General features: G+C 40.2%; 1 protein-coding gene across 1 annotated transcript in view; it reads right to left on the bottom strand.

Moving 5' to 3' along the window:
• The window catches only part of LOC139748936 (KICSTOR complex protein kaptin-like), a 141,733-nt gene that overhangs the window by 77,227 nt on the left and 51,335 nt on the right, over positions 1–13,171 (bottom strand). Inside the window, exon 4 of the mRNA XM_071662299.1 lies at positions 6,756–6,822. Coding sequence (XP_071518400.1) covers positions 6,756–6,822 — 67 coding nt within the window. The remainder of the gene's footprint in view (positions 1–6,755; positions 6,823–13,171) is intronic.

Below are 13,171 nucleotides of genomic sequence, written 5' to 3' on the forward strand. Positions count from 1 at the left end.
ATATATATATATATATATATATATATATATATATATATATAACTCCTCACAGGTCGCCCAGGGCCGGACCTTAGGAACTGCTGCTCTCACAGAAGCCACCGTTTACGGGAAGTCAGCACCACAAGTAAAGCATCCTCCTCGAAGGCTCAGAGTGGGGTGCCTAAATGTGTGTGGATGTAACCAAGATGTGAAGACCCTTACTGGAAAAACAATCACTCTTGAAGTAGAACCTTCAGACACAATTGAAAATGTGAAGGAAAATAGTGAAATTGGAGAAAAATGTAGCTTAGACATTGAAGCTTATTGATACAGTGGTTAAATTGATGAGAACTGCTATTGACGTTTGTGTAAATAAATTATACATTTCCTTTTTTTCCATAGCCAGAGGTTGAACCATTATGTGACATTCATTTTTTTCATTCATTTCAAGCTAGAAGTTTCAGTTTTCTAAATTGTTTCTTACATTTTTCATATGTATATATATGTATGTGTGTGTGTGTGTATATGTGCGTATGTATGTGTATATGTGTGTATGTGTATATGTATATATATATGTATATTATCCCTGGGGATAGGGGTGAAAGAATACTTCCCACGTATTCCTCGCGTGTCGTAGAAAGCGACTAGAGGGGACGGGAGCGGGGGGCCAGAAATCCTCCCCTCCTTGTATTAACTTTCTAAAATGGGAAACAGAAGAAGGAGTCACGCGGGGAGTGCTCATCCTCCTCGAAGGCTCAGAGTGGGGTGCCTAAATGTGTGTGGATGTAACCAAGATGTGAAAAAAGGAGAGAAAGGTAGTATGATTGAGGAAAGGAACCTGGATGTTTTGGCTCTGAGTGAAACGAAGCTCAAGGGTAAAGGGGAAGAGTGGTTTGGGAATGTCTGGGGAGTAAAGTCAGGGGTTAGTGAGAGGACAAGAGCAAGGGAAGGAGTAGCAATACTCCTGAAACAGGAGTTGTGGGAGTATGTGATAGAGTGTAAGAAAGTAAATTCTCGATTAATATGGGTAAAACTGAAAGTTGATGGAGAGAGGTGGGTGATTATTGGTGCATATGCACCTGGGCATGAGAAGAAAGATCAAGAGAGGCAAGTGTTTTGGGAGCAGCTGAATGAGTGTGTTAGTGGTTTTGATGCATGAGACCGGGTTATAGTGATGGGTGATTTGAATGCAAAGGTGAGTAATGTGGCAGTTGAGGGAATAATTGGTATACATGGGGTGTTCAGTGTTGTAAATGGAAATGGTTAAGAGCTTGTAGATTTATGTGCTGAAAAAGGACTGATGATTGGAAATACCTGGTTTAAAAAGCGAGATATACATAAGTATACTTATGTAAGTAGGAGAGATGCCTTCACCCTCTCAATCAATACCCTCCCATATAATTTGCCAGGAATACTCAACAAACTTATACCTCTGTAATTTGAGCACTCACTCTTATCCCCTTTGCCTTTGTACAATGGCACTATGCACGCATTCCGCCAATCCTCAGGCACCTCACCATGAGTCATACATACATTAAATAACCTTACCAACCAGTCAACAATACAGTCACCCCCTTTTTTAATAAATTCCACTGCAATACCATCCAAACCTGCTGCCTTGCCGGCTTTCATCTTCCGCAAAGCTTTCACTACCTCTTCTCTGTTTACCAAATCATTTTCCCTAACCCTCTCACTTTGCACACCACCTCGACCAAAACACCCTATATCTGCCACTCTATCATCAAACACATTCAACAAACCTTCAAAATACTCACTCCATCTCCTTCTCACATCACCACTACTTGTTATCACCTCCCCATTTGCGCCCTTCACTGAAGTTCCCATTTGCTCCCTTGTCTTACGCACTTTATTTACCTCCTTCCAGAACATCTTTTTATTCTCCCTAAAATTTAATGATACTCTCTCACCCCAACTCTCATTTGCCCTTTTTTTCACCTCTTGCACCTTTCTCTTGACCTCCTGTCTCTTTCTTTTATACATCTCCCACTCAGTTGCATTTTTTCCCTGCAAAAATCGTCCAAATGCCTCTCTCTTCTCTTTCACTAATACTCTTACTTCTTCATCCCACCACTCACTACCCTTTCTAATCAACCCACCTCCCACTCTTCTCATGCCACAAGCATCTTTTGCACAATCCATCACTGATTCCCTAAATACATCCTATTCCTCCCCCACTCCCCTTACTTCCATTGTTCTCACCTTTTTCCATTCTGTACTCAGTCTCTCCTGGTACTTCCTCACACAGGTCTCCTTCCCAAGCTCCCTTATTTGCGTGTGTGGACGTATGTATATACATGTGTATGGGGGGGTTGGGCCATTTCTTTCGTCTGTTTCCTTGCGCTACCTCGCAAACGCGGGAGACAGTGACAAAGTATAATAAAAAAAATATATATATATATATACATATATATATATATATATATATATATATATATATATATATATATATATATATATATATATATATATATTTTTTTTTTGCTTTGTCGCTGCCTCCCGCATTTGTGAGGTAGCGCAAGGAAACAGACGAAAGAAATGGCCCAACCCACCCCCATACACATGTATATACATACGTCCACACACGCAAATATACATATCTACACAGCTTTCCATGGTTTACCCCCAGATGCTTCACATGCCCTGATTCAATCCACTTACAGCACGTCAACCCCGGTATACCACATCGATCCAATTCACTCTATTCCTTGCCCTCCTTTCACCCTCCTGCATGTTCAGGCCCTGATCACACAAAATCTTTTTCACTCCATCTTTCCACCTCCAATTTGGTCTCCCACTTCTCCTCGTTCCCTCCACCTCCGACACATATATCCTCTTGGTCAATCTTTCCTCACTCATTCTCTCCATGTGCCCAAACCATTTCAAAACACCCTCTTCTGCTCTCTCAACCATGCTCTTTTTATTTCCACACATCTCTCTTACCCTTACGTTACTTACTCGATCAAACCACCTCACACCACACATTGTCCTCAAACATCTCATTTCCAGCACATCCATCCTCCTGCACACAACTCTATCTATAGCCCATGCCTCACAACCATACAACATTGTTGGAACCACTATTCCTTCAAATATACCCATTTTTGCCTTCCGAGATAATGTTCTCGACTTCCACACATTCTTTAAGGCTCCCAGGATTTTCACCCCCTCCCCCACCCTATGATCCACTTCCGCTTCCATGGTTCCATCCGCTGCCAGATCCACTCCCAGATATCTAAAACACTTCACTTCCTCCAGTTTTTCTCCATTCAAACTTACCTCCCAATTGACTTGACCCTCAACCCTACTGTACCTAATAACCTTGCTCTTATTCACATTTACTCTTAGCTTTCTTCTTTCACACACTTTACCAAACTCAGTCACCAGCTTCTGCAGTTTCTCACATGAATCAGCCACCAGCGCTGTATCATCAGCGAACAACAACTGACTCACTTCTCAAGCTCTCTCATCCCCAACAGACTTCATACTTGCCTCTCTTTCCAAAACTCTTGCATTTACCTCCCTAACAACCCCATCCATAAACAAATTAAACAACCATGGAGACATATATGTATTTTTATTATTTTTTATTTTGCTTTGTTGCTGTCTTCCGCGTTAGCAAGGTAGCACAAGGAAACAGACGAAAGAATGGCCCAACCCGCCCACATACACATGTATATACATACACGTCCACACTCGCAAATATACATACCTATACATCCCAATGTACACATATATATACACACACACATATATTCACATGTACATAATTCATACTGTCTGCCTTTATTTGTTCCCATCGCCACCTCCCCCCTCATGTGTGCGAGGTAGCGCTAGGAAAAGACACCAAAGGCCCCATTCGTTCACACTCAGTCTCTAGCTGTCATGTAATAATGCAACGAAACCACAGCTCCCTCTCCACATCCAGGCCCCACACACTTTCCATGGTTTACCCCAGATGCTTCACATGCCCTGGTTCAATCCACTGACAGAGAGGTGAAGAGAGTGGTGAGAGTAAGTGAGCTAGGGAAGGAGACTTGTGTGAGGAAGTACCAGGAAAGACTGAGTACAGAATGGAAAAAGGTGAGAGCAAAGGACGTAAGGGGAGTTAGGGATGAATGGGATGTGTTTAGGGAAACAGTGATGGCTTGCGCAAAAGATGCTTGGGGCATTAGAAGCATGGGAGATGGGTTGATTAGAAAAGGTAGTGAGTGGTGGGATGAAGAAGTAAGATTATTAGTGAAAGAGAAGAGAGAGGCATTTGGACAATTTTTGCAGGGAAAAAATGCAAATGAATGGGAGATGTATAAAAGAAAGAGGCAGGAGGTCAAGAGAAAGGTGCAAGAGGTGAAAAAAAGGGCAAATGGGAGTTGGGGTGAGAGAATATCATTAAATTTCAGGGAGAATAGATGTTTTGGAAAGAGGTAAATAAAGTGCATAAGACAAGGGAGCAAATGGGAACTTCAGTGATGGGGGCTAATGGGGAGGTGATAACAAGTAGTGGTGATGTGAGAAGGAGATGGAATGAGTATTTTGAAGGTTTGTTGAATGTGTTTGATGATAGAGTGGCAGATATAGGGTGTTTTGGTCGAGGTGGTGTGCAAAAAGAGAGGGTTAGGGAGAATGATTTGGTAAATAGAGAAGAGGTAGTAAAAGCTTTACGGAAGATGAAAGCCAGCAAGGCAGCAGGTTTGGATGGTACTGCAGTGGAATTTATTAACAAAGGGGGTGACTGTATTGTTGACTGGTTGGTAAAGTTATTTAATGTATGTGTGATTCATGGTGAGGTGCCTGAGGATTGGCGGAATGCTTGCATAGTGCCATTGTACAAAGGCAAAGGGGATAAGAGTGAGTGCTCAAATTACAGAGGTATAAGTTTGTTGAGTATTCCTGGTAAATTATATGGGAGGGTATTGATTGAGAGGGTGAAGGCATGTACAGAGCATCAGATTGGGGAAGAGCAGTGTGGTTTCAGAAGTGGTAGAGGATGTGTGGATCAGGTGTTTGCTTTGAAGAATGTATGTGAGAAATACTTAGAAAAACAAATGGATTTGTATGTAGCATTTATGGATCTGGAGAAGGCATATGATAGAGTTGATAGAGATGCTCTGTGGAAGGTATTAAGAATATATGGTGTGGGAGGCAAGTTGTTAGAAGCAGTGAAAAGTTTTTATCGAGGATGTAAGGCATGTGTACGCGTAGGAAGAGAGGAAAATGATTGGTTCTCAGTGAATGTAGGTTTGCGGCAGGGGTGTGTGATGTCTCCATGGTTGTTTAATTTGTTTATGGATGGGGTTGTTAGGGAGGTGAATGCAAGAGTTTTGGAAAGAGGGGCAAGTATACAGTCTGTTGTGGATGAGAGAGCTTGGGAAGTGAGTCAGTTGTTGTTCGCTGATGATACAGCGCTGGTGGCTGATTCACGTGAGAAACTGCAGAAGCTGGTGACTGAGTTTGGTAAAGTGTGTGAAAGAAGAAAGTTGAGAGTAAATGTGAATAAGAGCAAGGTTATTAGGTACAGTAGGGTTGAGGGTCAAGTCAATTGGGAGGTAAGTTTGAATGGAGAAAAACTGGAGGAAGTAAAGTGTTTTAGATATCTGGGAGTGGATCTGGCAGCGGATGGAACCATGGAAACGGAAGTGAATCATAGGGTGGGGGAGGGGGCGAAAATTCTGGGAGCCTTGAAGAATGTTTGGAAGTCGAGAACATTACCTCGGAAAGCAAAAATGGCTATGTTTGAAGGAATAGTGGTTCCAACAATCTTGTATGCTTGCAAGGCGTGGGTTATGTATAGAGTTGTGCGCAGGAGGGTGGGTGTGCTGGAAATGAGATGTTTGAGGACAATATGTGGTGTGAGGTGGTTTGATCGAGTAAGTAATGTAAGGGTAAGAGAGATGTGTGGAAATAAAAAGAGTATGGTTGAGAGAGCAGAAGAGGGTGTTTTGAAATGGTTTGGTCACATGGAGAGAATGAGTGAGGAAAGATTGACCAAGAGGATATGTGTGTCAGAGGTGGAGGGAACGAGGAGAAGTGGTAGACCAAATTGGAGGTGGAAAGATGGAGTGAAAAAAATTTTGAGTGATCGGGGCCTGAACATGCAGGAGGATGCAAGGAATAGAGTGAATTGGAACAATGTGGTATACCGGGGTCGACATGCTGTCAATGGATTGACCCAGGGTGGGTTGGGCCATTCTTTCGTCTGTTTCCTTGCGCTACCTCGCTGACGCGGGAGACAGCGACAAAGCAAAATAAATAAAATATAAATGTATATGGTATAACATATAAAATGGTAATATATCATTAAATCCATCTCAAATCACAGAGCTACTTAATGTGAGTAGACAGCTGAGCACATATAAATACATGAGTTGTAGTGTTGCTTACATGAGGAAGCAAGCATGAAGACTTGGCAGGACTTTCATTGACATGATATTTCCACTTGTCAGAGTAAAAGGAAAAGTATTTGTGAAGCTGTGGAGTTAATCCAAATGTCATGTCAAATGACTACAAATGTCAGAGTGGATGTACCCAGTTGCTGCATAAAAAAGTTTAAGAGAAAAATTATATACAGGTAATCAGGTACACAAGTAAACTCATGCTCTTAACTATCTAACATAAAATCATGAATGAAATATCCTTGTCAAAAAGATGTAATAGAGAAAAAACTTAAATGTTGACCTCAAAGATATTTACATCACATCCTGCAAAACAAAAGATAAACACACCATATTCCACAATTGATTATCTTTTGAGTAACTTACCTGGAATATAAGTGAATGGGACTTCTCTTATACAAGGCCTCCCATTGCTGTATTCTAAACAGTATACCTGGAAATAAAAAGAATATATATATTCTTGGAAAGTGGATGAGGAGTTAGTGGTAAAATTATATACATTAATCAAGTAAGTTTATGAGTGGGATTTGAAGGTTCAAAAAGAGAAACAGAAAATAAAAGAAAAAGTAAAAATCTGAAGAGTAAAGTTTTGGCAGAATTAAGTGAAAGCCTGTCAAAGAAATCAATATCCTAAGTGCCCTATCCTGGTAGATAGGAGGCTGATTGGTTCATATATAATATCTCTCTGACATGAAAATCTCTACAGATTCTAATCTGCACACAGCTCTAACATAAATACCCCACACTCTATCCTGCTGTCTCACAGTCTTTTGCATCCACTCCCACTTACTCTAAGATATCAGCTTATTCAGCCCTTCCACAGATATTTCTTTCTTGTCAGTACAATCTCTGAACTTCATATCTCATTTCACCACTAACTCTCTTCATTCTGATTTTCACATACGCTTTTTACAAAATCAATTCAAAATGCATGCATTCCATACACTTTTTTACTACTAAAGTAGCATATAATACTGTGAATAATATCTCTCCTATCAAACTTTAACATGTCTGATGAAAATTCATCCCTTTCAGTACTTCCTTTAATCTCAAACAGACTGACCATTTCTCAAAATTCATTCACTAATTGCAGCATCTGTTCCACCTTCCATGATGAAATCAGCAAAAATGCACAGAATCTTGTAACCATTGCATCTTCTTTCCAAGGAGCAATTAGCTCAAATACAACAACTCATTCACAATGATCTGTTTTCTCATCATCTAAAATCAATGTTAGTTTCTTCATCCAATTCTACTTTCACTGCTAAATTATCTGCCAATTTCTTTCAATGTCCATTATTTCTATACTTATACTTTCACTGCTGAAACTTGCAGTACAGGTACACCAACGATTTTCCAGCACTCTTGTTTCCAAAGACTTGCCGTATTAACCATTTTGCTGGACCAACCATGGTCACATAATAATAATTCATCAACACACCTCTAACCTACTAATTATACATCTCCCATGTGTCTAAAGTATACCATGGACTGATAGAAATCTAAATAAAAAAAATATTAAATGTTTAAGCACCCAAAGATGGTAAGTCTCTCTTTAGATTGTTTGAATCCTGTGGGGTCTTCTTCATCTTCTACTGTTAGTGTTTTCCTAGGTGTACATTGCCAGAATAATGCAGTTTCGTCTGCATTACACACCTGCTCAGGACTGAGGTGCTCGTCAGCCATGAGTTTCACAAATTCGTCCACATACTCAGTAGCTCCTTTGTGGTTTGCAGACCGCTTTTCTCCGCAAACTTTATTCATGGAAATTCCATGACGCTTCTTGAATCTTTGTAGCCGTCCTTCACTATAGTCACACTCATGTTCAGCCTGGTCCATCATCATGCTACTTGAAAAATCCATTCCATCACTCTGATGCAGTCAAAACAAAAAAATCATCACTCAATCTTCATCGATAATCTTACCATCTTTCAAAGTTTTTCTAATCGTCATTTGCTTCTTGGAATCACTGTCCGCATAGAATTTCAATATTTTCTCCCTTTGTTTTTTTATATCATAAACAGTTGATGAACCAATACTGTGGATGTCACACAGCTTACGCACCGAAACACCATGGTCTATTTTTTTTCAACAGCTCTACTTCATCTTGGATCAATATGGACTGGTGTTTACATTTGACACCACAACTGACACTCTCATATGTCTTAAAAGCCATAACTAGGGTTGAGCTTAAGCAAAATAAGCTAAGAATCTCACAGAATTGTGATATCACCACCAACAAGTGCACTGTAAAGAATGAAAATAAACGCGCCCTACACACAACGCCATCTATGGCCGTCCAGTAAACTAGTCTGGTGGCCGCGTTAATTTCAAGTTCCCTCACGTAATTATGTCTGGACTAAAGGAGGTGCTGAACCATCAGTTGCTGGAAATTCGGTGGAATACCTGTACTTACCAACAAATTGATATATACAGTAAAAAATAAGGATTACATAATGCACTCCTTCCTTATTCCAACTTTAAACCACATACTCAATCTCCTGTTATGTCTCAAACATACTTTAACCTCTTTGAAGAAGCTCTGGTAACACTTTTCAACAACAAATCTTAAAGATATTCCATTATCCTTCCTCTCAACTCTATCAAAATCCAATTCTAAGTCAATAAACACCAGTATATTCATTCTTCTTTTCCAAAATGTTCAAGTATATCATTCACCATAAAGATTTCATCCATACAAATGGTATCTCTTAATCATTCTCCTTTTTCATCTATCATAGCCTCTCTCTTCTTTAATCTTCTCTATTTCTACCCTAACATAAAACATACTTCTTGTGCTTGTAGTTATACCCACATAGTTACTACTTTTATTCCTTGAATATTTTCTTTACTGAATAATACAGTTGCTGCATCTGCATAGTAAATACTTTCTTTTCTTATACTCAACTCATCTCAAAGCACTGGTGAGAAAACATCATCTCCCCTGTTATTTCATCCAATCCAAGAGTCTTAACCCTTTTACTCTTTATATTTTGTTCTCTGAGGGTATGAGACATAAATGTGGAAGCATACAGTGTTTACACTGATATATGTACATAACACATAGAAATATTGTTTTCAACCATTTACACTTTTAAAGCATCCTTGATTACACTAGAGATAATTTGATTTTTATACAACCGTTAGTGCAACTTGCCCATTACAACTTTACTAAGACATGCGGCAAAAAGTGTGTAAAGATCCTAAGCAAGTTATTGCATAAATCATTTTGCTTTGGATGGGTCATTTCCTAAGTCTCATTAAGCAAGGATCAGGGGAAGAATTAGTTTATCAGCAATAATCAACAGCAGTTAACTGATACAGGAATTTTTCATGTAATGAGACAAAATAATGTATAAGTAAATTCTTGCAAGTGTGATATGAGGGGTTTAGATACAATAGATATAAAACTACATACAAAACCATTTGCTTTTCTAAGTATTTCTCACATACATTCTTCAAAGCAAACACCTGATCCACACATCCTCTACCACTTCTGAAACCACACTGCTCTTCCCCAATCTGGTGCTCTGTACATGCCTTCACCCTCTCAATCAATACCCTCCCATATAATTTGCCAGGAATACTCAACAAACTTATACCTCTGTAATTTGAGCACTCACTCATCCCCTTTGCCTTTGTACAATGGCACTATGCACGCATTCCGCCAATCCTCAGGCACCTCACCATGAGTCATAAACACATTAAATAACCTTACCAACCACTCAACAATACGGTCACCCCCTTTTTTAATAAATTCCACTGCAATACCATCCAAACCTGCTGCCTTGCCGGCTTTCATCTTCCGCAAAGCTTTTACTACCTCTTCTCTGTTTACCAACACATTTTCCCTAACCCTCGCACTTTGCACACCACCTCGACCAAAACACCCTATATCTGCCACTCTATCATCAAACACATTCAACAAACCTTCAAAATACTCACTCCATCTCCTTCTCACATCACCACTACTTGTTATCACCTCCCCATTTGCGCCCTTCACTGAAGTTCCCATTTGCTCCCTTGTCTTACGCACTTTATTTACCTCCTTCCAGAACATCTTTTTATTCTCCCTAAAATTTAATGATACTCTCTCACCCCAACTCTCATTTGCCCTTTTTTTCACCTCTTGCACCTTTCTCTTGACCTCCTGTCTCTTTCTTTTATACGTCTCCCACTCAATTTCATTTTTTCCCTGCAAAAATCGTCCAAATGCCTCTCTCTTCTCTTTCACTAATACTCTTACTTCTTCATCCCACCACTCACTACCCTTTCTAATACTTAGAAAAGCAAATGGTTTTGTATGTAGCATTTATGGATCTGGAGAAGGCATATGATAGAGTTGATAGAGATGCTCTGTGGAAGGTATTAAGAATATATGGTGTGGGAGGCAAGTTGTTAGAAGCAGTGAAAAGTTTTTATCGAGGATGTAAGGCATGTGTACGTGTAGGAAGAGAGGAAAGTGATTGGTTCTCAGTGAATGTAGGTTTGCGGCAGGAGTGTGTGATGTCTCCATGGTTGTTTAATTTGTTTATGGATGGGGTTGTTAGGGAGGTGAATGCAAGAGTTTTGGAAAGAGGGGCAAGTATGAAGTCTGTTGGGGATGAGAGAGCTTGGGAAGTGAGTCAGTTGTTGTTCGCTGATGATACAGCGCTGGTGGCTGATTCATGTGAGAAACTGCAGAAGCTGGTGACTGAGTTTGGTAAAGTGTGTGAAAGAAGAAAGTTAAGAGTAAATGTGAATAAGAGCAAGGTTATTAGGTACAGTAGGATTGAGGGTCAATTCAATTGGGAGGTGAGTTTGGATGGAGAAAAACTGGAGGAAGTGAAGTGTTTTAGATATCTGGGAGTGGATCTGGCAGCGGATGGAACCATGGAAGCGGAAGTGGATCATAGGGTGGGGGAGGGGGCAAAAATTCTGGGAGCCTTGAAGAATGTGTGGAAGTCGAGAACATTATCTCGGAAAGCAAAAATGGGTATGTTTGAAGGAATAGTGGTTCCAACAATGTTGTATGGTTGCGAGGCGTGGACTATGGACAGAGTTGTGCGCAGGAGGATGGATGTGCTGGAAATGAGATGTTTGAGGACAATGTGTGGTGTGAGGTGGTTTGATCGAGTAAGTAACGTAAGGGTAAGAGAGATGTGTGGAAATAAAAAGAGTGTGATTGAGAGAGCAGAAGAGGGTGTTTTGAAATGGTTTGGTCACATGGAGAGAATGAGTGAGGAAAGATTGACCAAGAGGATATATGTGTCGGAGGTGGAGGGAACGAGGAGAAGAGGGAGACCAAATTGGAGGTGGAAAGATGGAGTGAAAAAGATTTTGTGTGATCGGGGCCTGAACATGCAGGAGGGTGAAAGGAGGGCAAAGAATAGAGTGAATTGGAGCGATGTGGTATACCGGGGTTGACGTGCTGTCAGTGGATTGAATCAAGGCATGTGTATGGGGGTGGGTTGGGCCATTTCTTTCGTCTGTTTCCTTGCGCTACCTCGCAAACGTGGGAGACAGCGACAAAGCAAAAAAAAAAAAAAAAAAAAAGATATAAAACTAAATTCAAACAACAGGATATGAACAAAAGAGGTGATAGTGGGATTCTACAGTAGGGGAAAATGAAAGAAGGCATGGCCATATGTGTGAAAAACAAATGAAAAAAATGCTTCTGTTACTGTGAACTTGAAGATAGTAACAAGATGGGGTGCTTAACAATAAATGATCTAAGTGAAGAGCTGGGTAGAAGGACTGGGATTAGTGAAGTGTGTGTACTGGGTGTGAACAGTCCAGCCCAGTAAAACTGTTAAAATCAACTGCTATATATCCTCATGTACATGAAGTTAGGGGAATCCCCTTACTTATATCATTAGTGATACCTAATATCTTCTTTTTTGTGTGATATCTAGTGAGCGACTGTTAGGTGAACTCAGCTTTGTCAAGAGTGCATCGAATAATCCTCGATGTATGAGAGTCAATGAAGTAGAGAGGGTAGTACTAAAAGAAGACCTTTCACCAGACAGTGATTTGTCTGATGGTCATATTAATGACTTGGAAGACATTTAAAATCATGAAGATATGTAAACAGAAGAAATGACCTCTGAAACTGAAGATGATACTGAGGAGAATCCATAAGATTCTGGTGATGAAACTGCAATAAGTGAGCCTGAGGACAATAAAAGAAGTAATGAGGAATTCATCCACAATAATAGTAGTTGTATCTCAAAAACACCAACAGTACATGTCTACATATGGTCACACCTGGCAAGCAAATCCCAGGAAAGCAGATCATGCTAGAACTTACAACACAGTGAGGAAAACTATAGGACTCTGAAAGAAAATGAAAAGGTATAAAATATGCAGGAGTATTTGCTCCATTGATAACCGTCAGCCAGCCAACCTCATTTAGGATGTTTCTGTCATATCAATGCTGCTTACAGTTCAACCAGAACAGAGTGCTCCAAGCATGAAATGCCAAGTAGAAGGACAGAATCTGAAGTGGAGTGCATTACATGTCAATAAAAAAGTAATAACATATTTAGTTGTTGAAGTATTTGGACACATAGAGAGAATAAGTGAGGAAAGATTGACAAACAGGATATATGTGTCAGAGGAAGAGAGAAGAAGGAGAAGCAGGAGACCATATTGGAGGTGGAAGGATGGAGTGAAAAAGATTTTGAGTGATCGGGGCCTGAACATGCAGGAGGGTGAAAGGAGGGCAAGGAATAGAGTGAATTGGAGCGATGTGGTATACCGGGGTTGACGTGCTGTCAGTGGATTGAATCAAGGCATGTGAG

Source organism: Panulirus ornatus, chromosome 1 (assembly GCF_036320965.1).
Source record: "Panulirus ornatus isolate Po-2019 chromosome 1, ASM3632096v1, whole genome shotgun sequence".
NCBI classification, from domain to species: Eukaryota; Metazoa; Arthropoda; class Malacostraca; order Decapoda; family Palinuridae; genus Panulirus; species Panulirus ornatus.